Raw genomic sequence first — 27,089 nt, forward strand, 5'->3', positions numbered from 1 at the left:
ATCGATCCGTCTTTGTAGAAAACTGCCCAGTTGAGAATGAAGGAATTAATGAATTAGACCAATTTTTCGATATTTGTTGTCCGAGACATCAAGCTTCACAATGATACCGATCTCATGAAAATGCGTCGGCTCTGATAAAAGGTTTAGGCATACAAACATACATGCACAAATTTAAACAAACAGGTGAGATTTATAGTATAGATAACACTATTATTTAGAAAGCTATTCTTAACATGGGGAAGGGAGTCCTTGCTAAATAATTTGTACCTTCATCTAACAATTTAATACATTAAAACATGCATTTTGTAGTCAACACAAAAACGAAAAACTAGGCAAAAAAAACAACAACAAATATATAACAAATGATTGTCATTAAAGGCAACATAATAAACTCTTCTACCTACTTGGATGAGAGTTTTGTGTTTTAAGTTATTTTTAAGCGTTTATTTACTTTTAAAAAAATCTGTACCGTGTCTTATGTTAGAAGAAATAAAAATGGGTGATATAAAACAGTCATCTAAGATGTCACGATAATCGCTCAAAAATCGATACTTAAATAAAGTACTGGTAGAAAACCACAAAATTAACACTTTTGAAAAGTTTTGTTATGCCCAACCATATTTTACGTTATCTTTCGTTAAATAATTTGTTAAGGGGAATTCCAAATAACTATTTGAAAAAAAATAAAAACAAAAACTATTTGAAAAAAATAACAATACAAAAAAACGTAGGAAAGCAAAAAAAAAAAAAATGATATGAGCCACCCATCTCTTCCCCATTCAACCAAAAATTGAAAACTGCAAATGATTACAGGTATTATTGCCTGCTTACTGGTCATTAAATCGATGCTTATTTTATGTTAAATTTATGTAGAAAAGTGATTCCACGTCCTAAAATCTTAAATATTTATTATTATTTGTCACGTCTTTGAACAATACTTTTTTTATTGTTGAAACGTAATAGCCAAAATACTTAAATTTTTATTTTATTTATTTATTTATTAGAGAGTAAACAACCCTGGGTTACATTGTAAAAGATTTACAAATATATTTTATACATTAAGTTACTGATGATCAATAAATATTTGATTCTTTTATGTAAACTTTTATAAAAGAAAGTGATCCCCATTCTAAAATTTTAAATATGGGATAAAACATACAAAATCAAACGAAATTCTCTAGCGACATAATAGGTAAGTGTAGACAGAAAAAAGGTGTTTTATGTTAAAACAATTAGATACTTCGGCACTTATGTTACCGTGCTGAAATAACAACCCTTTTATTCAGAAAGCCATTCTTAACATGGAGAGAGGAAAGTGTTTTGCAACTATTCTACACTTCCACCTAATAATTTAATAAAATAACATCTTGTAAAATTCGAATTTAACTTAAAAATCAGATTTTTAAAAATAGAACAGAAACATAAGTGAATAATCATTTAACAATTAAATACTGGAAAATTAGTTTTATTTATTTATTTATTTATTTATTTATTTATTTTTCGAATTGAATTATTGTGTTTACGGGTCTCAGAAATCACACAAGTATTTTCTTTTTAAAAAATAGATGGTGTTGTATTACTCTACACATAGATTCGAAAACGTTGTCAAAAAAATGTATAACAAATAAATGTTATCAAAGACAAGATAAGTTACTTTTCTACCTAACTTTCTAATGTTTTAATTTAATGTAACATGTTTATTCAGCTCGAAAAACATACAGTGTTTACCAACCGATGTATTCGAAAATTTAAAATTGCGCCCGAAGTTTCACACGGTAAGTTTGAGAAAAGGAGTTAAAAATGAAAAAAAAATAGACAAAATACTGTTAGAAACTCGCTCAATATATGTTACCGTGACATAGGCTGACATATATTCGGTGGGTTTTAACAGTATTTTTGTACATATATTTTTTTAAATTTTTAACTCCTTTTCTCAAACTTACCATGTGAAAGAAAGAGTCGGGAACCTTTTTAAATTTTACAAGACATCGGTAAACACTATGTTTTTCGAGCTGAATAAACGTTAAATTAAATAAAAACACTAGAAAATGATCCAGTTCGGTAGAAAAGTAACTTATCTTGCCTTTGATAACATTTATTTGTTATATAGTTGTTTTTGTTTTTTTGACAACTTTTTCGAATCTAGTATCAGTAATACAAATCAAAAAAAAACAATTAAAAAAACCTATATGATTTATAACAAACGTGAATATAAAATGTGAATTTCAAATTTATTGAACAGCGTTCAACATTACTTGTTTTTCGAACGGATTAAACATTATACATTAACTAAAAACACTGAAAACCTAACCATTCGCCCATGTATGGAGTATTGTTGTCATATTTGGGCTGGTGCATCTGTTACTAGTCTCTCGCTCCTAGACAAGGTCCTGAACTGTCATCTAAGCTTCAGCCTCTCTCCCATCGACGAAATATAGCATCCCTCTGCCTGTTTTACAAGTACTTTAACGTTGAATACTCTGACGAACTGCAAGCACTTGTACCCCCTCGACGTAATTACCCTCGACAAACCCGACAAGCAGCCAAACCCCACCCCTCCACTGTTGTGATCCCTAAATTTAAGAAAGCCTTCTACCCCAGTAGTTTCTTGCTCCTTGGAATTCCCTTCCGAGTTCTCTTTCCCCAACTGTACTGACATGCAGAAGTTCAAGTGTAACGTGAACCGACATCTTGCTGTCCAACTCCCCACCTAGTACCCCTGTCGTTTATGTCCCTGATAGTAGCCCCTACATCAAAGTGACAATGTGCCTTGTTTGGGGGTGATAATGTAATAAAAGAAAATCATTAAAAACACAGAATTATACAGAATGGAGTTAGTGCACATTTAAAAATGTCCTCAATGTAACGTTCTTTGTTAAGAACAAGGAAAAATAGTCTATTGGCATTTTAAAAAATTGATGGAGATTTCCCTCTTTCAGAAATGGCTGCTCAGACCATCACTGATGATGATTTCTTCATTTTGAAAATCTTTTCTGCATTATCAGGTATTCTCACAAGAACTTTATCATTTTGATGCTTGTTGGATGTTGAAGTGAGAATAACTTTTCATCTGTGAAGATGATGTTATTGAGCGTGCCTTGTCTGATAATAAGGTTTAACAAGAGTCGATTTCTGATGAGTTTCTTTGCAATTGTGGCTGCAGAGAGAATCTGTCGCTTTTGGAGCTTATAAGATGACATTAAAAGGTCACTTCGACATATCCTTCACACCGTCCTTGGTGATGTTTGTGCTTTGTTCACTATTTGTCTCATAGATCTTTTTGGATTTTGTCTGATTTTTCCTAAGTTTTTTTATAAGTTTAGGTGTTCTTAAGGTGTGTGGACGTTGTTTATCTTTGATCAACGAAGTTTCCAGGTAATTAGTAATCGTCCTTTTTATAAACATTTTTTTGATTTTGAGGGTTTTTCCCCCAACTTGAATATTTCTTGTGCCGTACGTCATTCTCATGTTGCTCTATGGTTAATCTTCTCTCCAATTCAACATTGTTTAAAAATTAACATCTTTTGTTTCTAAAAAAAATTAGAAATCATACATTACATTATCATATAATGACAATTAAATATTAAATTTATTTTAATATTATCATAATAAATAGTTCAGAAATTTTGTAACATGGCTTATGTCCACACTGTATATCGAAAGAAGACACTTTCAGTAGCTGTAGGCGACAGCTAGACGAATTCCTCACGATTAAACGTTGATTACATTTACATGCAAATTAGATACAATCAGAACGTTGGAATTGAAGTGGATAATAAACTGGTCGAGAGAAATGGCGTATTTCTTGGTATTACAGAGATTAAGCGGAGGGAGTACAGACCTACGAGTGAGAGGTACTTGGAAAAAGTAGGGAAGGATTTCTGATTTTGATTGTATTATCGGGGTGAGCGCGAACGCAGACCCCACACTTAGAAATAGCATGTCCGAGTCATCCACATTTGGGACGATCGCAAAGGTCAACCCAACCGCAGTGCAATGGATGGGCCTCGCTCTGGGGGAACGACCTTAATGATCACCGTTACCCCTACGTAAGGTAAGTATGATATTTATCCCTTCGTCCCCGGCCTTGGCATTATCTACTGCCAAAGCCTCATTTGGGGTACGAAGAAGCTTAGGCACTAAGGCCAGTAAGGGGGAGTGGGGGAAAAAGGGGTCTTTTCTAGTCCTTAGCTAGACTTGCGTAAGATAGCAAGTACTTTATTATAAAACCTATACTAGAGTTTCTATCACGCACTGTTTCGCCTAACATTCTTACCCGGACCTACTTAAAATGACAGCTCCCCAGCTTACGGGATGGCAGGCGACATTCACGCTGTGATAAAAAGAAGAAAAACATATAACATTATATACAAAAAACTAAAAGGGAAAAATATATATAAACTAAAGAGTTTTAATAATTTTTTTTTTTAAGTAAGTATGATATTTAGCCCCTCGTCCCCGGCCTTGGCATTATCTACTGCCAAGGCCTCATTTGGGGTACGAGGAAGCTTAGGCACAAAGGCCAGTAAGGGGGAGTGGGGAAAAAGGGGTCTTTTCTAGTCCTTAGCTAGACTTGCGTAAGATAGCAAGTACTTTATTATAAAACCTACACTAGCGTTTCTATCACGCACTGTTTCGCCTAACATTCTTACCCGGACCTACTTAAGATAACAGCTCCCCAGCTTACGGGATGGCAGGCGACATTCATGCTGTGATAAAAAGAAGAAAAACATATAACATTATGTACAAAAAAACTAAAGGGGAAAAATATAGACAAACTAAAGAGTTTTAATAATTTTTTTTTTAAGTAAGTATGATATTTAGCCCCTCGTCCCCGGCCTTGGCATTATCTACTGCCAAGGCCTCATTTGGGGTACGAGGAAGCTTAGGCACAAAGGCCAGTAAGGGGGAGTGGGGAAAAAGGGGTCTTTTCTAGTCCTTAGCTAGACTTGCGTAAGATAGCAAGTACTTTATTATAAAACCTACACTAGAGTTTCTATCATACACTGTTTCGCCTAACATTCTTACCCGGACCTACTTAAAATAACAGCTCCCCAGCTTACGGGATGGCAGGCGACATTCATGCTGTGATAAAAAAGAAGAAAAACATATAACGTTATATACAAAAACTAAAAAGGGAAAAAATATGTACAAACTAAAGATTTTTTTTTTTTAAGTAAGTATAATTTTTTATGTGCCCACCGCTGTTTTTATATCACACTTCTATACTAACCACCGACACACACCAATAAAAAAGCTAAAATGCCTCCACATAATTCTCACCAATATCAGTATATCACAACATTTCATTCACTAATAACAACAATTCATAACAAATAATTTATTATCATTTAAACGTACCAACAGTTTTACAAAACACCTCAATTCTTAACGGAACTTACATTTTACTATAAAATTCAATGTCAAGGTCGTTTACATTTGAACAACATAATTTCATAATCTTTTCAATGAGAACGAATACAAACGAATGAAAACTTTTAGAATTCAAACCAAAGCACTAAACCAAAAACATATTTATGTAATTAAATCAGTTCATTAATTGGCGCTTGTACAGTTTAATAGAGACATAAAAAATAAAAATATTTAAAAAAAAAAAAACGAGTTATATTGTACGTACGCGTTATAGTATGAAGTTCTCCGAAAAAAAAAGTAACTTAATTTGATCAAGTACTTTTTCTTACAGAGGAAATCAAATTTTATTGTAATCGATCTATCATCGCCATTTGACTATTTAGGGACACGAGGAGGGGTTGCTTTATGCAAAGGACAAAATGAAAAAAAGATTAAAAAAGAACAAAGAAATTCTGTGTAATAAATATAAAAATATTTATGCAAATATTTTTCTGCTCATGTTTCAAAACAAAATAATTTTGTCAAAATTCGACAAACTTTAAGCGGTGATTGGAGTTATCTTCCCTTGATGGCTCCTTCTCCTAAGCAAAAAAAAGATGGCCGTTACGTGATAGGTCACATTAAAATTTGATTTTCCTTGATAAAAAATATAATAATAACTGCTGGATCAAATCAAGTGATTTCTTTTTTCATGAAAACTTTAATCCATAACGAGTACATACAATATATTTTTTTCAATATTTTTATTTTTTGATGTCTTGATTAAACTGTACAAGCACCCATTAATCATATCAAAGCATGGATGAAACAAAAATAAATTAAAAATTATGATCTAAAGAGTTATTTTCTCTTACATGAGCAGTAATTTAAAAAATGCAAATAGACGCTATATTTTTTTTTTTCATATGTTAATTTCATGAGATAATTTGCGTCGTCGTCGTCGTCGTCGTCGTCGTCGTCGTCGTCGTCGAGGTAATCGATAATATAGCATAGTTCCTGGCTTTACTATAACAATTATTTTAGGCAAACAACGCTGATAATTAATGTAAATGATATAAAATACACTTTTAAAAGTTATATTTGTGACGACAGAAGGAAAACAGGTTTAGTTTATCAATTTTAATGTAATTACGAAAATACAAAACAAAAAAAAAACACCATTCTGCTAATTTGCTAACGATCTTTCAAAAACAACTAAAAGATAACCAAATTTTTATGTGTTATTATTTTATACACTACAATCATGTATACAGACTTTTGTAAAAATAAATTTTATTCACTTTTATTTTTGAGAAAAAATATTTTTCTCAGTACGCCACACACAGTGTTATGTACACACACACACACACACACATATATATATATATATATATATATATATATATATATATATATATATATATATATATATATATATATATATATATATATATATATATATATATAAGTATATAAACAAGTAGGGCGCAAGCAAATTACACACCGATCTGAATGTTGTTTAATATCGATTTGTGTTCTGTTATATATTTTTTTCTCATATTCAGGACATTTTACAACATTGCATTACTTCTCTATCAAAGGAGGGGGTAATACATGGGAGGGCGCAAAACATGACAAGTAAAGCCAGAATGGTGACAACGCGACACATGCCTGAAATACGCAAACTAGAAACAGCTACTACACTTCCATCGTTAGTCGTTGATTGCATGTAAAACATCAGGTTTAAATCTGGAATTATAAGGTCATCGTAAAGTTAACGGAATCGAATCTGATGAAAATAAGTCGCAATTTTCATAATGTAATCATGTGATAATTGTTTTGTTTCTTGTTGGTTCAAATCTAATTTTTGTTATTTGATTGACTTCGCTATTTGTTCAATTCCTTCCTTTTTGAATTGTTTATGTGAAATATTCAGTTTTGCATTTTTTTTATATTTGGATTATTTGGATTACTGTTCTCATCTTGGATGTAAACAGTAGTTCGACTAATCCAAATCATAATGAAATGTTCAATCTTTTACACGAGGAACAAAATAATGATTACACCGTTTTACGATGAACATAAGTTCGTTGTTCTGAAGCAGTTGATTTTTTCTTCTTTTAATAATTTCACATTTAAATCGTGTTTTTCATCTTTTAATTTTGATTCTTTTATATTTTCATATATTTAATTGCTTAATGAATTGGACACACAAAACAAAATTTGTATCAATTTACTAACAGCAATTTTCTGAACGATTTTTTGTTTCGTATTATATTCCTGGAATGGAGGGTAATTTGTATCAATTTACTAAAGATTATATTAAGAAATCCTAACAAACAAACAATTTATTTGCGTTTGACACAAAAGAAAAACGTTTTTTTTTTCGTATTAAATTCCTGGAATGGGAGGTAAGTTTGTTTTTTTCACTTTACAACAGTATTATTCAACAACTTTAAAATAATCTTAAATATGAAAATAAGTTTATTTTTTATTGCAATCCAATATGAAAGGTAAGTTCATTTTTACGCTTAAAAAATCCCATTAAAATAATCTGAAATACTTCTGTTTTTGCAATCTCCCTTAAAAAATATTGGTTCTTAAAATAATATTAAACATAAAAAAGGTTTAATTTTATCGCAATCCAATAAAAATTTTGATTTCGTGAATGAAAATGTGTTTATTTAAGTAAAATTTACGTGATTTCTGCAAAAATCCTAATGTTTACCATAAACACAATACTTTGATTCGAAGTTGAATTGTTAAACAACTGAACGCAAACTGTTTTTCGGTTTTTAATATATATATATATATATATATATATATATATATATATATATATATATATATATATATATATATATGTTAAAATATATATATATATATATATATATATATATGTTAAAAAATATATATATATATATATGTTAAAAAAAACACTTTGCAATGAGTTAAAAACATATTTAATCTGAAAAGGAAACACTAGATAAATGGATAGTCCTTAATCCGCGGAGTTTCGAAGAAATACTCTCCTTCTCATCGGAGGGTAGGAATTAGCAAAATGTGGGATCGGACTTTGCATGCAGAAGTACTTTAATTTTACCATCTTTGATCATTTTGGTAAATTCAATTATACTTTTCATTATATTAGGCACCGCCAAAAATGTCCGAAAAATCAAGTTGTTTTTTAAAACGAAATTACATTTATTAAAATCCATTATTTCTGAGTAACTTTTTTGTTATCAGAAAGATAAAACCCAAGAAAAAAAAAAAAGAAAGCAGAATAATGTAAAACTTTTTCTACTATTTTTAATTAAATTTTAAATGTTAAATTTTCCTCAAAAGTTAACAATTGGCGTTTTTTTTGCACAAAAACGTATATAAATAGTTAAATAAAAAGGTTTTTGAAAGAATTAATTTGTTTATTTCTTGTCTAACTAAGATTTAGGGTGATTTTCTATGAGAATATGCAAAAATATTATAATATAAGTACCTGGATTTCAAATAATTCCACTTATTCATATAGGCAACCAGTTACTTCGAGTCGATTTGATTACTGTTTACAATTGTGTTTGAAAAAAAGCAAACTACGGAAGACCAAAAAGCCTCCCCAGATGGGGTATAAAATTGGTTATTAATGTGTATGTATGTGGGGGCCTGGCTCTCAAAAATGGGGAGGGGGGGGCAATTTAAAGCAGAATAAAAAAAAAATTATTTCAGTCGTGGTTGGTCCACCGTAGTCGAAAGGCGGCAAACGTTTCCAAACTTGATCGAAAAAATAATGATATTGTTTACACAAAGGGCACTATATTTATCGATTTTTTTGTATCGATTCTTCAAAGCATTCCCTGTTTAATAATGGTCATGCATTATTCGGCTAGCTAAAAAGAAATTGTTAATTTATTTATCAAAGATTTTAAAATGGCTTTTTTCGAATAAATATTAAAAAAAATTGTTTTGCTTAACTTAAATTAATTATTTTACTTAACATATTCACCGAATTTCACACTTCAAAACTCAAAAGTGGGATAATTAAACACAATCGAATTTTGATATTCAGGCATCAAAATTAGGTATGCAAACAAGTTATTTCTGTTTTCTTGTTTTTAATCTATTACAACAACATAATATGTTTCGTTCAGTTTCAGATGATTATTTTAATCATATTTGTACCCCCTCAAAACAAGGGGAGGTCTTGTAAGCAATATATATGTATATATATATATATATATATATATATATATATACATATATATATATAGAAATAGCTCTTTGTCGTAATTTACCTATTATGTCGCTAGAGAATTTCGTTTGAATTTTTATATTTTATTCAATGTTTTAGGTTTTGGAATAATGGAATAAGGATTCTTTGGGTTTGTTTTACTGTACACATAGATTCGAAAAAGTTGTCACAAAACAAATATAGAAAAAATAAATGTTTTAGGTTTTGGAATATAATGGAATAAGGCTTCTATTATTTCGTTTACATAAAATGAACACTTAACAGAAACTAATAAAGAAGAAAAAAAGAAAAATGTATTTTTTGTTTGCCAATACGTCTGAAAAGTCATTCAAAATATTCCGAAAAATAGAATGAAGACACAACATTTTAATGTTTAAGACTTTGCTTTATAAATTAAACTTTAAATGAGCACCAACCCCTTCCTAATCTTCCTAAAAATAGATGATTCAATATTATATTTACATTTTTATCAAAAATGTGTTTATTTACTTTCGTGATTTCTGAGAAAATAATGTTTACCATAAACAAAATAAGTTGATCCAAAGTTTGTCGAATGGCTAGACAACTGTGCACAAAATGTTTTTTTTAAATATTTTTACAAAATTTTACTAAATATTTCGCTTGAGAATTGTTTGAAGTTTGATATTTTATGCAATATTTTAGGTTTTAGCATAAGGATAATTTTGTTTAATACAGTATATTAATGATTAATGATAATCCTATGAAATAATATTTAATTCAATAAAACATATTACATCATATTTAATTCCATAAAAACAAAATAATAATCATAATGTAAATAATAATTATAATCATATGAAATAATATTTAATTCAATAAAAACTCAATACAAATGAAAATCATATGAAATAATATTGAATTAAATAAAAACAAAATGATAATGATAATTATATTAAATCCTTGTAATCAATAAAAACTCAATAATAATGATGATCATATTACATCATAGTTAATTCCATAAAAAATAATAATGATAATCATATGAAATAATATTTGATTTAAAAAAACTAAATACTAATAATCATATTAAATAATATTTAATTCAATAAAAACTTAATGATAATCATATTAAATCATTTTTAATTTAATAACAACTCAATAATTATAATCACCTAAAATGATATTTAATTCAATAAAAACTCATTAATAATGATAGTCATAGGAAATCTTATTTAACTCACCAAAAAACTCAATAATAATGATAATCATATGAAATTATATTTAATACAATAAAAAGTCAATAATAATGATAACCATATTAAATAATATTTAATTTAATAAAAACTCAATAATAAAGATAATCATATGAAATAATAAATAATTTAATTAAAAAAATCAATAATAATGATAATGATATGAAATAATATATAATTAAATATAAAAAATCAATAATAATGATAATCATATGAAATAATATACAATTTTATAAAAAAATCAATAATAACGATAATAATATGAAGAATATTTAATTCAAGAAAAAGTCAATAATAATAACTCAAAAAAATGATAATAATAATAATCATCATATAAAATAATATTTAATTCAATAATAAAACTAAATAATAATGATATCCATATAAAAAAAGATTTAATTGAATAGAAATCTCAATAATAATGATAATCATATGAAATAATATTTAACTCAATAAAACGCAACATAATGGTAATCACATGAAATCCTATTGAATCCAATAAAAAAATAAATTATAATGATAATGATATGAAATCCTATTTAATTCAATTAAAACTTAAACAACGAAATTCATATTAATTCCTATTTAATTCAATGAAAAACTTAATAATGATGATAATCATATGAAATCATATTTAATTCAATAAAAAAACTCAATAATAGTTATAAAGATGTGAATTAATATTTAATTAAATAAAAAATATTAATAATGATAATCACATAAATAATTAAATAAAATACAATTATACTGATAATAATATTAAATCTTATTTAATTCAATAACAAACTCAATAATAAAGATAATCATATTAAATAATATTTAAAATTTGTAATCATTTGAAATCATATTTAATTATAAACTCAATAATAATGATAATCATATGAAATAATATCTAAATCAATAAAAATTATTAATAATGACAATCATATGAAATAATATTTAATTCAATAAATCTCAATAATAATGATAATCATATGAAATAATACTTAAAAATGATAATCATATGAAATTTTACTTAATTAACAAACTCAATAATGATAATCATATTAAATAATATTTAATTCAATAATAAACTCAATAATAATGATAACATGAATTAATATTTAATTCAATTAAATTATTAATAATGACAATCATATGAAATAATATTTCAATAAAAATTCAATAATAATGATAATCATATTAAATCCTATTTAATTCAATAACAAACTTAATAATAATTATAATCATATAAATTTATCTTTAATTCAATAAAATTATTAATAAAATATTCCTATGAAATAATATTTAATTCAACAAAAACTTAATAATACTGATAATCATATGAAATCCTATTTAATTTACTAATAAACTCAGTAATAATGATAATCATATGAAATAATATTTAAAAATGATAATCATATGAAATTCTATTATATTTAAAAAATAACAAACTCAGTAATAATCATATTTAAAAATGATAATCATATGAAATAATATTTAAAAATTATAATCATATGAAATTCTATTATATTTTAAAAAATAACAAACTCAGTAATAATCATATTTAAAAATTATAATCATATGAAATAATATTTAAAAATGATAATCATATGAAATAATATTTAAAAATGATAATCATATGAAATAATATTTAAAAATGATAATCACATAAAATAATATTTAAAAATGATAATCATATGAAATAATATTTAAAAATGATAATCATATAAAATAATATTAAAAAATGATAATCATATGAAATTCTATTATATTTAAAAAAATTCAATAATAATGATAATTATACGAAATAATATTTAATTCAATATAACAAACTCAATAATAATCATATGAAAATATTAGTTTTATCAACCCTTCAAACATTCAACAGTAAGGGAGAAACACTTTAAAGTTGTTGTAAGGACAAATTCACTACAATCAGCAAGTGCCTGCCGATCTGTCTACACAAACCCTGGCCAGCAATTAATGCACATTAAATATCGGCTACAGAATATATAAGATACAGAAACAAAGATTAACTTGTTTGACTTGTTGATGTAGTGTTACTCTTCATCAATTCTCTGTTCAGGTACCTCGTTATAATACATCATTATATTCCAGTACCGTTCTATTCAAAGCTGTAGCCTTGTGTAGCTCTATTCCGTCTGTTTTTATTGCTTATAACAATTCAATATAAACTCTCTATACTCTCCATACCTTAAAAATAGAAAAAACGAACTTTCTATATATAATAATTGATTTATTATTAATAGTGCTATCTTGCATGTGATTAAGTTTTAAAAATTATGTTTAGCTGAATTCGAGATGAACAGATATTTTTCTTCATTGGTTTGGAATAATAGGATTGAAACATTGAGAAATACACGAGAAGAAATAGAAAATGTAATTGTCCCAAGCAAAGAAAATATCTCTATGAATTTATATGCCGTATTCTATTGTTATAAAATGTTACTTGAAAACCAAAATAATATAATTAGGTTAAATGTTTTTATATGTTAATAATGATTTAAATATTTTTGTTACTAATATTTAAATATAAAACATTAAACACGTTTATAAGTTTAAGCATTTGGTGAATTATTATTGAACAAATGTTTTAACGCCGATTTTTAAGTTTTTGCCTCAAAGAGTTGAATCCTTACAAGCATAAAAAGGAGAATAATTGGATTGTGATGTTTGTCAAATTGTACGTTTAAAGGACACAGTATATTTTTCTCATTATAACAATGATAATATTACATTAATATTTTCGCACGCACACACAAACACACAGGCACACACACACACACACACACGCATGTGCATATTTTTGTATAAAACAGAATACGTCTATAATGTATATATTTAATAAACATATCTTAAAATTGCAAAGGTTTATTAAACTCAATGAAAATGATTTACATTTTCACGTGTGTCATTGCATAAACCAATCAAATCATCCGACTTTTCACTTTTTTCTTGGTTCAAAAAAGAAATGTAATTTTAGTGCTGATTAGAAATTTAAAATTCAGACAATGAAACGTAATTTTAATAAAAATACGCTAAAAATGTGGATGAAATAATTCGTTGAATATCAAAAATAAAAAAAATATTTTAATAAAAATTAAAATAACTACTAAAAATATCAATTCTGTAATGTTAGGTAAGGTAACCAATTCACAACTATCGATGGCCTTATTATTCAGTGAAAATAATTAGGATAAAAATCATAAGGAAACTAAAACATATATGCTTAATAAAAATACACTTAAAAAAGTTGGGTGAATAATTCGTTGAATGCTAGTAATAATTTGTTGAATTTCAAAAATAAAAAATATTTTAATAAAAATTAAAATAACCGCAAGAGATTTCGAGAGTCTTTTCTTGCATACAAATATGTATTATCAGACGTTAATTAAAAAAGAAAATTGTGATAATCGATTATTAAAACTGTTTATATCATTTGTATAATAAAATACGGGAATTCAAAAATGTTTGGTGAAATAATTTGTTCAATGTAAAAACTGTTGATTTCTAAAAATAAAAGTAAAAAATAAGAACTTAATTCTGTTGCATTAAATTATTATGAGTATTAATAAATATGTAACGTAAGGAACATATCCAGTGTAGTATCAAACACATTATAAATAAGCAGATATATTGCAAAACATATGACTTAAAACGAAAGCGATTTTAAAAGACCATATTAGTATCCATTATTGCTAAGTAACTAGATTATATATTGATTTGTATTATTAACTTTAATTTACTGAATATTTATATTTCTATTGTTAACAGTTTTATTTTTTTCAGTATGGTCGTTGTATGCTTGTTTATTTTTATTAATTGCATTATTAGTATATTATTGTTTATTTTACTTTATTAATTCCATAATTACTTTATCTATTACGAAATACTATGAAGCGTATTAAACATTTAAACAATCTGAATATAAATTAAGTGATTACTTCTGTGATTTTTAAATGTTATATAAAGGTCTGTTGCTTGTTTTGTTGGCACAATTAAAATAAACAATGATATTAAAATATTACATTTTATTTTTTTGCAGATGTTCCTGCTTGAATGTTTTTATGAATATTAAGGGGCCATTCTTCTCCTAAAACATTACTCTATATACAAGTGTTTCCTTATGTGGCAGACAACATAAACGTCTGAACTCAACATTAATAGACATTTATGTGTGAAGAGTTATTTTTATCCTGCAAATAATTAATTAGCAAATAGTGAAAAGAACATCACATATATTTAAATAAAAAAAACTACAGATTAAAATTGAGAAATCAGGATTAAATGTCATATTCTTTATAACTTGGTAGCGATAGTCTTGCACCAAGAACAATTTAATTTAAATATGAATATATGCATTAGAGAAAAACCACATTCTTGTGAAGTGTGTGGATATTCTTGTTTTAAAAAAATCACATTTAGTGATACATATGAGAACTCACACTGGGGAAAAGCCACATTCTTGTGAAATCTGTGGATATTCTTGTTCTCAAAAATCAAATTTAGTGATGCATATTAGAACTCACACTGGGGAAAAGCCACATTCTTGTGACGTGTGTGGATATTCTTTTTCTGAAAAATCAACGTTAGTGAGACATATGAGAACTCACACTGGGGAAAAGCCACATTCTTGTGACGTGTGTGGATATTCTTGTTCTCGAAAATCACATTTAATGTCACATATGAGAACTCACACTGGGGAAAAGCCACATTCTTGTGAAGTGTGTGGATATTCTTGTTCTAAAAAATCAGTATTAGTGAGACATATGAGAACTCACACTGGAGAGAACTTGAATACCTACTAGACATATCATCGAGTGTCTTAGGTGATTCTGCACAGGGGGTTGTCAGAACAACCTGGCATGAGGATACTTAATCCATAGAAGTAAACCTTCACAAAATATTCAAAATCACATAGTATTCACAGCCCAAATAAGATCCGTACTATGGCTAACCCACATTAGCTTTTACTAGGAATCGTGCACCTTCTCCAAGTGATGTTACATCAAGTAATAGTATGAAGCTGGATACTCCACCAGACTAGATAAATTCTTGTCCTAGAATCCAGTAAGACAAAGGGACAAAAATAAAATAAATAAAATATATGAGAATGGTCAATTGGGGAGAGGAAATTATGGTCTCAATTTCTTTCCTAACTCAGTGCTTGAGAGATAAAGAACTTTAATGGCACATTCGAATATCTATGTATCTCATATATCGTTCAAGTGTTAGCCCCAGGTCGGGGGCCCCTTGATTTCTGAGAACTTCCAATGAAGTAAAATAAAACAACGGAGAATTGAATGCCTACTAGACACCAATCTCGTGTATCTTCGTTCTCTCTGTACAGGGGTTTACCAGGAACTCTGGTATGCAGATACTTTCAATTTTCAGTTTAAATAAAACTTAAGTAACAAACGTCTATGTCGTCCATAGAAAGTAACAACACTAAACTGGACACTATCAGATCAGTCAAACTCTAGTCCTGGAATCCGATTAGACCAAACAAAGACAAGAGTGAAATACAATATAACCAAGTAAAGGGGTCTATTGGGGAGAAGGATATTATTTGTCACTGTTTCATATACTCAAAAGACAATGCATCACTAACTACAAAAAATACTTTCAAAAGATGTTAGAGAGTCAATAATAATTTGCGCAAACCCAGTAGAGGAAAAATGGACATTGATTTGGTCAATGGATTTTGCAGAAATAAAATATCACAGAAAGTTGTAAGCAATGGCAAAAGATTTTTAAGTACCACTCCCAAAATTATCAAGGCCAAGAGGCCATTCAAGGATAAGGGTTAAAGAGTTTACAGTATAAATTATAAAATATAGTAATCATTAGTAATGAAAATTCGGTGAATTTGTTAACTTATGTGGAACGGCTCATCGAGAACTTATTTACGTTAGACTTGAAGACAACCATATTGCACTCAGCCAGAAAACGGGAAAATGGAAGACAGTTCCACAGGCGTGCAGTTCTAAGAAAGAAGCTTTGTTCATCGAATCTACGTTTAGGTGTAGGCACAGATAAAGAGTGGGGGAATTAGTGATAGTGTTTACAGCTAGACGAGTGTTTCTTGTAAAAGTTTGTGGAGGGGGACCATAGACTGAAGCTCAGTCGAACATTTTCCATGAAAATAACGATACATCAGAGACCAGCTCGCAAAATCTCTTCTGTGAGATAGAGGTTGCAGAGAAGAGAAAAGGACATCTACGAGGCTACGAAGTCTATTTTGAACTCTATCAAGGCAGGACAAGTTCTTTCTAGCAGCTCCTGTCCAGATGTGACAACAGTATTCCATCCTTGGACGTACCTGGCTCTTATATAGATAGAGAATTGCATTAGTAGTGAGATATCTACTGAATCGATAGAAAGGTTCCACAATATTTCTATTGGCCCTGGCAACAGATCTGATGTACATGTTCCATTTAAGCCCAGAAGCTTGTCAAAACTTGAGGCCTCCTGAAGACGAGAGCCATTCATTTCAATTGATGCCAGATGTGGATCAGAATGATGATGTAAAGAGAGAAGCTTTGTTTTAGATGCATTAAAAGTACCTAGCCACTCCTTTCCCCATTGTACCACGTGAGAGGAGAGAGAATCACAGAGAACTTTGTCGTTTACTTATATAAATGGTAGTGTCGTCAGCATAGATGTCTACAAATGATGTAAGGATATGATTTGGAAGATCATTAATGTAGATCAGGAAAAGAGTTGGGCCCAGGATGGACCCCTGAGGGACACCAGCATTAATACTGTGAGCTTCTGATTTTTGCCCCTCAACTACTACTTTTATGAACCTATAAGAAAGAAGTGATTTAATAATTGAGAAGACATTTCTAGCTATACCATAGCTAGAGATCTTGCGAAGTAAACCTTTATGCCATACCCTATCAAAGGCTTTAGATATGTCAAGAGCAATTGCCCTAGAAAGGTTGCCTCCGTTGATAGATTTGCTAATCCTATGAGGTATAACTGTAAGCATATCTGCTGTAGATCTAGCAGAACGGAAACCATATTGAGTGTCACTAAGAAGGGTATTTTTGTTAAGATGGTTGATTACTTCTGTATTTAACACAGATTCCAGCAGCTTACTCATGACGCACAGGAGACTTATTGGCCTGTGCTTAAAGGGGGGATGAGCGATCACCTGAATTCTTAAATACAGGGCATACTGATGAAATTTTCCAGGGTGATGGGAAGCAATTTTCCTTAAGACAACGTTTAAACAGTTTTGTAAGTATGGGCGCTAGTTCAAGTTGAAGATTTTTGAGTACTATAATTGGAATACTGTCAGTGCCTGTTGCTTTACTGGAATCAAGGTTTTTGATTAGCTTGGCAACATCATGTACAGATGTATGTATATCACATAGCATGTTTTCTGATACAGGAGGAAATATTGGGGGTTGGCGGCCTTGGTCGCAAAGGCTAGAATTAGCTGCAAAGTTCTTGGCAAAGAGTTTGGCTTTGTCTGATGCTGACGAGATTACCCCAGGTCCATTGATGATAGTTGGGATAGAGCACACTCTTCTGTTCAGGATTCTGGTTGCTGTTTGCCAAAACTGGTGGGAACCAAGTCGCTGCTCAGCTACTTTGGACTTTACGGACTGAGCACACAATTCTCTCGCGTTCTTTATTACTTTCTTACAATGGTTGCTTGTAGTCCTGAAAGCGGCTTTATTTTCCATACATCAATTACGTTGGAAGCGGTGGAAAAGGTGATTTCTGTACGCAATGACAGCAGCGCATTCTGGAGAGAACCATGGCTGACTGTTAAGTTTTTGCTGGAACTTTTTCAAGGGTATGAAACGGTCTATACTTACAATTAACCATTCCGTCAGGTCTGATACTATAGAGGACACATCCGTTTTAAACACGGAACGCAGAGGTAGATCTGATATAAATGTACGGAAGCTAGCCCAGTCAGCCTTAGTGTATCGATATACTGTACAATGGAGAGGTACGTCTGGTGACTTATTACATTTCATTTTTATCTTAATTGATACAAAAGAGTGATCGGAAGATCCAAGAGGAGACAGAACAGAAACTGAACATGGTTCAGGGCAAGTTGTGAGAAAAAGGTCTAGCAGACTCGCATCCTGGCCGTCATTGTCGGGCACACGGGTGGGTCTTGCTTGAGTGGGTCAACCATTCGATGTTGTGAACATTGAAGTCTCCACATACGTAAATGTAAGCTGAAGGATAAGCAGATAGGACTTGGTCAATTTTCTCAGATATGCTTTTAAAGAGAGTAACTCTGCTGTTGAGAGTAAATATAAATGCAGTAGTGTCAGCACATATAGGGTAAGTTAGCATCTTCTTTGGAGATGTCCCTACCACATGGAAAGCCATCTTTAATATAGGCACATATTCTTTACCCATGGCGATCTTGGGGGTCAGATTTAGAAGTTACGAACTCTTCTATTTTTTATTTTACAAGGTGGTCACGACTTATCAAGGCCCGGAAGCCACTCATGGATAAGGGTTCAACAGGCGTGCGGTTCTAAGAAGATTTGTTCATGGAATCTACGTCTTCTAGGGAAATAGCTTGTCTGATGCCAGTTTCACTTAAAAATAAATGGTCTGATTTAGTCTCCTGTAATTGGGTTTCAGACCCCTGATATTGGAGAAGGAAACATGGTAGTGGGGGTCTAAGAGAGAACAAGAAACGAAGAATTTTTTTGTAGAATATGATAAGTAGAAGGCCCCACCAGAAGCTACTGCATGGTCCAGAATCTATTCACCACATTGCAATAGAGCAGCCCCAGTACTTTGCACCTGCTGATAGCACAGCCTTCTTAGTGGTTAATCCAATGTTCGGGTCCCTGACTATCAGCCGGATAACGTCAGCCCAGAGAAAACGTTTATTTCCAGCACCCTTACTAGTGACATGGCTACAAGGATAGACATAGAAACAGAAAATGTCCATCTCTGCCAACTGTTCGCTCAAAATACGGCCAACCTAGAAAACAGCTTTTTAATTTACCAGGAAAAACAGATAATGCAGCTGACACTCTTCCCTGCTTGTGTGAACTCAACAGTTTTGACAAACATCTGGATTTAGATGCTATCGTGACTGCACAGGAATGACAGACTTTGTGTCGAAATCAAACATTCTGTTGAAAAAAGAATCCTAATCCTGTTTCAGAAAGTTAATCTAGTGCGATATGTCTGTTGCACACCAAGAACCCTACTTACCTCCTTCTTGCTGTATTTCAACACTTTCACAACTTGACACAACCCAGCAAGCAGGCAACAGTCAGGCTTATCACAGCTCATTAGTTTTGCCTAGCATGAATGTCAATATACGTGGATGGAGTGAGGCACGTATTTCATGCAAAACTACAAAAGTTCATTGCCATATAATCTCTACCCCAGGCAGTTTCTCTCTACCAGGCACATGTTTCTCCCATGATCACCTGGACATTTTTGGACCACTGCGACCTTCTGATGGTTATCGCCACATTCTCACCATGATATACTTTTTTACACGTTGGCCAGTAGCAATTTCTTTGTATGACATTTCAACAGAAGTTGTAGAGAACTGGATCTCTAACTTTGGTGTACCCACCACTATTACCACTGACATATGTTCCCAGTTTACATCACAAACCTTCCGAGACCTTTGCCAATCCTTCAAAATTTCTCACATAGCAACACTCGCCTATCATCCCTCTGCTAACGGGATGGTAGAGATGTTTCACTATCGACCCACAGCTGAATTAACAACCCAGACCAAACTGCATCGCTGGAGCAAACACGTGCCGCTCATGCTTTTTCCCATTTTTCTTTCCTTTTAGTTCCAGCTATCGTACGTGGGGGTATTATTGTTAAAACGCTCAACGCGTTTTGCTCGGACACTCAGACACAGCGCAAGCTATGCACAGTTACATATACACACGCAAAAATAAGGTCACCAGGCAAAAAAAAAAAATGAAAACTTATTCTTCATTGAAAAAATATATAAATGTGCAAGATTCATTAAATATTTAAAAAAGCGGATCGGAATTAAAATCCAGTAATAAATATTAGTCTTTATTTTATTTTTACAATTGTTATTGATTTTCTTATGTTTTGTTTTAGATAAAAAAGTTTGGATGAGGAAAAAATGACACTGAATGATTATGTGGCAGAGTGAAAAGCAATTTATTTTACTTTCAATCTTCGTATTTATGTTCTTTTTGTAAATCATCAACGATCTGATGTCCATTTGGCGTCAATTGAAATGAATCGCTCTCGTCTTGGGGAGGCTTCATGTTTTGACAAGCTTCTCGATTTGATATTTACTCCCAATCTGGAATGGAACACGTATATCAAATCAGTTGCCAAGGTCGCTGGGGAAATGGTGGGGTCCTTCTACTCACTCCTGATGAAATTATCTACCTATATAAAAGCCAGGTACATCCAATGATGGAGTAATGTTGTCATCTCGGCCTGAGCTGCTAAAATCAGCTTATCCTGCCTTGACAGAGTGTACTTTTTCTCTTCCTTGAAACCTCTTTCCCACAGAAGAGACTTTTCGAGCCTATCTCTACTTTATCGTTATTTGTATGACAAGTGAGCATCAATCTATAGGCTCCCCTCACCAAAATTTCACAAAAAACACTCGAGTAGCCAAAACCACTATAAAAAATTTCCCACCCTCTTTATTTGTGCTTAAACCTAAATGTATATTCCATGAAAAAAGCTTATTTCTTAAAACTGCACGCCTGTGAAACTCTTTTCCCTTTGTCTGTTTTCCAACTGACTACAATCTGATTGTCTTCAAGTGCAATGTAAACAAGTTCTTGATGAACCGTCCCCCTAAGTAATCCAATTTACAAAATTCACACTACTTATGCTTACTTCGCTATAATCACATTGACTAATCTATACCAACTAATCCTTATCTCCAAGTGGCCCCCGCGCCTTCATAACTAGTGATTTCTGTGTAACAAATATTTAATAGTTCTCAATACAAGATATTCTAATAAAATCTTTAATAACATAACATGTTATTGTCTATTCAAACATTTTTTCATATTTGTAAACAAGTAAATCATGCAAAAGGCCAGGGAGACAATTCAAAATTTATTTTGGGGGGGGGTATTAAATTGCAATAACAGGAAAAGATATTAAACGACCACCTATTAATAGAAAACATTTTATTTTAAACATCTTGACATTAACATATGTAGGTAGAATTCATTAATCATTATTTCAGTTATTAATATCTGAAATAATGTTTGAAGCGACCTGAATCACTTCCCTTGTTCTCATTTCAATTTTCATCTAAGAAAGGTGATCTCTAATGTGACATGTTCGACTGTACATATTAGTAGGCCATGGGATAGGTAAGAGCATGCGCTATAGTATACTGGTGTGTATATACATAAACGTAACGTGCATATGTACGTGTCACGTTGTATTCCGTCTATGTAACCGTGTTCATGTAAATTTATCTATTAATGTATGTATATTGTTTTCTTTTCTGTTTTGTTAGTATACAGCATCTGATGCTTTCCGGAATTGTATGTTTACAACCGGAACAAGAACCGTATGTGAGACAGTTCTTTTTACATTATTGAATAGACATATTTGCGTTGCACGTCATGCAAAATGGAAAAACATACCTTATCCCATTGACCTTCGCTTCTTGCACATCACACAAAAGGGAAACATACCTTATCCTATTTACTTTCGCTCTCTTAGTGGTTTTTACCTTACAAGAAATACATCTTCTGAACAAAACACTATAACACAAATATATATTATTATATAGCTTTATTCCATTCTGTGACTTTTCTGTCAGTTGCACCCAATTATAGTCTTTGTGATTATTTATTTACTAATATTACATTATTCACTTTTCTCTTTATTATGACAATATTCATTTAGAATTGTTGCATCAATCATGAGTCATTTCAAGTGTGTTCTATGTAATGTTGTCTAGTTTAAAGTTAAAGTTGAAATTAAAGGCAAATAAATATGTTTTAATAATTGTGTGATTTTCATATGCATCAATGGACTTGATTAAAAAAACAAGAATATTCACAAATTGTTTTAAAATATGAATTTTTTAATGTTGAGTTCTCATATGTTTCACTTACTCTCTATTATTTAAAAAAAACTAGGCACACATTTCACAAGAACGTGGCTTTTATTATCATCTAATTTTCTTATCACATTATTTTTGTTGGGACTGGAGCCTTCCACCAGATGCCAAACATTCTCCCATTAGTTTAGTTAATCCAAATAAGAGATCTTTTAAAGATTATAACCGTCCATTGTTGTGCAATTGTTAATATTTCTTTTTCACTTGGTTCTCGAGTATATTCGCCAAATAGTTTTGGAAATTCTTTTTCAATAGCCTGGTTGCTCCTATAATGAGTGGAATGACAGATCTTCAGATTCCAGTTTAAGTCCAAGTATTTTTATTTCTCTTTGCCAGATAGTTTTTGTAATTCTTCTTCAGTTGCTCCTATAATGACAGAATGATTAAGATCGTCTTAAGATTCCAGTTTCTTTTCATGTCATACAAACATCCTTTATCATTATTTCTCCCAGTTCTGTTTAGGCCAATATAATTAGGGACGCTTCTTTGACTTGAGTTGCTTTTTTCTCCCTCTTATCTCACATCAATATCATATTTGTAGGTATGCAGTAGTCAAAGTGAATGTGAATCACTTGTTCCCAACTGTTTTTTTCTGGTACATGTTCCCAAAACTTGCTACTACGTTGGATATTCAAGTATTTACAGATTTTTCAGTGGAGGTATTTACACACTCTATTCTATCGCATTGCATAATAGCCGTCCCATCAGGACTTTACAACTGGATGTCAGGTGATTACCACTCTATTATTGGGTGGCTGAACCAGCAATTGTTGTTATTGCTTTGTTCTAAAGTTTCTCACTAAATGTGATTTGTCAGAAGTAGAATAATTACACGCTTGACAACAAGGTAGCTTTTCCCATTTTTGTTTTATTTTACTTCAGTCGAAGTTCTCAGAAATCAAGGGGCCCACGACCTGGGGCTAACACTTGTACTCTATATGAGATACATAGATATTCGAATGTTCCATCGAATGTTCTTTATCTCTCAAGCACTGAGTTAGTAAAGAAATACAGAACATAATTTTCCTCTCCCCAATTAACCATTTTTATACGTTGTAGTATATCTTTCATTTTGGTCTCTTGGTTTACTGGATTCCATGACAAAAATTTATCTAGTCTGGTGGAGTATCCAGCTTCGTGCTATTACTTGAGGTAACATCACTTGGAGAAGGTGCACCATTCCTCGTAAAAGCTAATATGGGTTAGCCATAGTGCGATCTTATTTGGGCAGCAAATATTATGTGATTTTGAATATTTGGTCAGGGTTTACTTCTATGGATAAAGTATCCTCATGCCAGATTGTTCTGACAAACCCCTATACAGAGAGACATTAGACACTCGAGGATATTGTATAGTAGGCATTCAAGTTCTCCCCCAGTGTGAGTTCTTATATGTTTCACTATAATTGATTTTAAAAAAAAATCGACATATTTCACAATTGTGTGGCTTTTCCCCCAGTGTGAGGTCTGATATGATTTAGTAACGTTATTTGTCAGAACAAGAATATCAACAAGTATTTGGCTTTTCTCTTTTTTTTGTTTTATTTTACTTCAGTCGAAGTTCTCAGAAATCAAGGGGCCCACAACCTGGGGCTAACACTTGAAGTCTATATGAGATACATAGATATTCAAATGTTTTATTTAAGTTCTTTATTTCTAAAACACTGAGTTTATAAAGAAGTTAAGACATAATTTTCGTCTCCCCAATTAACCATTTTTATACATTGTAGTATATCTTAGACACTCGTGAGTTCTCAAATGTCTCACTAGGTCTGATGTTGCAGAACAAGAATACCCACACACTTCACAAGAATGTTGATTTTCCATTTTTGGCTTTTCTCTTTTTTTTGTTGTATTTTACTTCAGTTGAAGGTCTCAGAAATCAAGGGACCCACAACCTGCGGCTTACACTTGAACTCTATATAATATACAAAGCTATTCGAATGTTCCATTTAAGATCTTTATCTCTCAAACACTGAGTTAGTAATGAAATTTAAAATATAATTTTCCAGTGTTCAGTAAACCATTTTCATTTGTTGTATATCTTACGTTTAGGTCCCTTGGACTTATTGGATTCAAAGATAAGAATTTATCTAGTCTGGTGGAGTATCCAGTATCGTGCTATTACATGAAGTAACATCACGAGGAGAAGGTGCACCATTCATCGAAAAAGCTACTGTGAGTAAGCCATAGAGTGGGGATCGTATTTAGGCAGTGAATACTGAATGTGATTTTAAATATTAACTCAGGGAAAAGTATCCTCATGCTTGGTTATTGTATTGTACAGATTGATCTCAGACACTCAAGGATAATGTCTAGTAGGCATTCAAGTTCTCTCCTGGTTGCCAGTGTGAATTTTCATATGTTTCACTAAACTTAATTTTTCAGAACAAGAATATCCGCACATTTCACAAGTATGTGGCTTTTCTCCAGTGTGAGTTTTCATATGTATCACAAACCTTGAATTTTCAAAACAAGAAAATCCACACACTTTACAAGTATGTGACCTTTGCCCCAGTGTGAGTTACCTTATGTCTGACTAAGCCGTATTTTGAAGAAAAAGAATATCCACACACTTCACAAATATGTGGCTTTTCCCCAGTGTGAGTTCTCATATGTTTCACTAGGGCTGATGTCGCAGAACAAGAATATCCACACACTTCACAACTATGTGGCTTTTCCCCAGTGTGAGTTCTCTTATGGCGGACTAAGTTTGATTTTCGAGAACAAGAATATTCACACACTTCACAAGAATGTGGCTTTTCTCCAGTGTGAGTTCTAATATGTTTCACTAAGTCTGATCTTGCATAAAAAGAATATCCACACACTTCACAAGTATGTGGCTTTTCCCCAGTGTGAGTGACCTTATGTCTGACTAAGTTTGATTTTCGAGAACAAGAATATCCACACACTTCACATGTATACAGCTTTTCCCCGGTGTGAATTCTCATATGTTTTACTAAACTTGATTTTTCAGAACAGGAATATCCGCACACTTCACAAGAATGTGGCTTTTCCCCAGTGTGAGTTCTAATATGTTTCACTAAGTCTGATGTTGCATAAAAAGAATATCCACACACTTCACAAGTATGTGGCTTTCCCCCCGTGTGAGTGACCTTATGTCTGACTAAGTTTGATTTTCGAGAACAAGAATATCCGCAAACTTCACAAGTATGTGGCTTTTCCCCGGTGTGAATTCTCTCATGTTTGACTAAGTCTGCCTTTCGGGAAACAGAATATCCACACACTTCACAAATATATGGCTTTTCCTCAGTGTGAGTTTTCATATTTTTCACTAAATTTGATTTGTTACAAAAAAATACCCGCATACTTCACAAGTATGTAGCTGTTTACCAGTGCGAATTGCATGTTGATTTCTCAGAATAAGAATATTAACACACTTCACAATAATGTGGATTTTGAATAACAAGATTTTAGCTTTTCTTTTTTAAACTAAATCCGACGCTTTAGAACAAGAATATCAACAAACTTTACCAGAATTTTTCTTTGTGAGAGTTTTTTTATGTTTTACTCAATTGTAGTTGGCAAAATAATTATATCTACACACTTCACATAAATCTCGCATTTTTTCTAGTGATTTCAGCAATGTTCTTCACACAGGAACATTGATGTATCTTTCTTTATTTTAATTCTATTATTAATTTGTTCAATAAAAGATATCAAACATTTACTTACAGTCTTATATATTTCGACCGATCATTTATATATATATGTGTTATTTTTTACATATTTTTAAGTGCTATAGATTCGGGGACTGTAAGATAAAGCAGCCTAGCAGATTAAAAACAATTTACACACATTATAATATATATATATATATATATATACATATATATATATATATATATATATATATATATATATATATTATAATATGTCAACCGAGCGAATTTAGCATTTGAGGTGTTACTCTTCTTTCTACAAAATTTTTCTTAGTTTCGGGTGCTGTAAAAAATATTGTCTTCTTTAAACCACATACATTTATTTCTACATAATTTTTCTTAATGCTGTAGTTTCGGGTGCTGTAAAAAATATTGTCTTCTTTAAACCACATACATTTATTTCTACATAATTTTTCTTAATGCTTTAGTTTCGGGTGCTGTAAAGCCCCATACTTTCTACAAAAATAGTTTCGGGTAAAAATATTATTTTTT

General features: G+C 30.9%; 1 protein-coding gene and 1 non-coding gene across 2 annotated transcripts in view; both read right to left on the reverse strand.

Annotated features, from left to right (window-relative positions):
- Window positions 1-26,672, reverse strand: part of LOC145270346 (uncharacterized) — a 74,602-nt gene extending 47,930 nt beyond the window's left edge. Inside the window, exon 1 of the mRNA XM_080125995.1 lies at window positions 25,411-26,672. Coding sequence (XP_079982121.1) covers window positions 25,411-26,243 — 833 coding nt within the window. The 5' untranslated portion in view covers window positions 26,244-26,672. The remainder of the gene's footprint in view (window positions 1-25,410) is intronic.
- LOC145271570 (U1 spliceosomal RNA) lies at window positions 3,900-4,062 on the reverse strand. Its single transcript, XR_013865979.1, has one exon. It is a non-coding gene; the product is annotated as a U1 spliceosomal RNA (small nuclear RNA).
- Window positions 26,673-27,089: the final 417 nt, after the last annotated feature.

The sequence above is a fragment of the Euprymna scolopes genome, chromosome 46 (assembly GCF_053919585.1).
Source record: "Euprymna scolopes isolate OS-2025 chromosome 46, ASM5391958v1, whole genome shotgun sequence".
Taxonomy (NCBI): Eukaryota; Metazoa; Mollusca; class Cephalopoda; order Sepiida; family Sepiolidae; genus Euprymna; species Euprymna scolopes.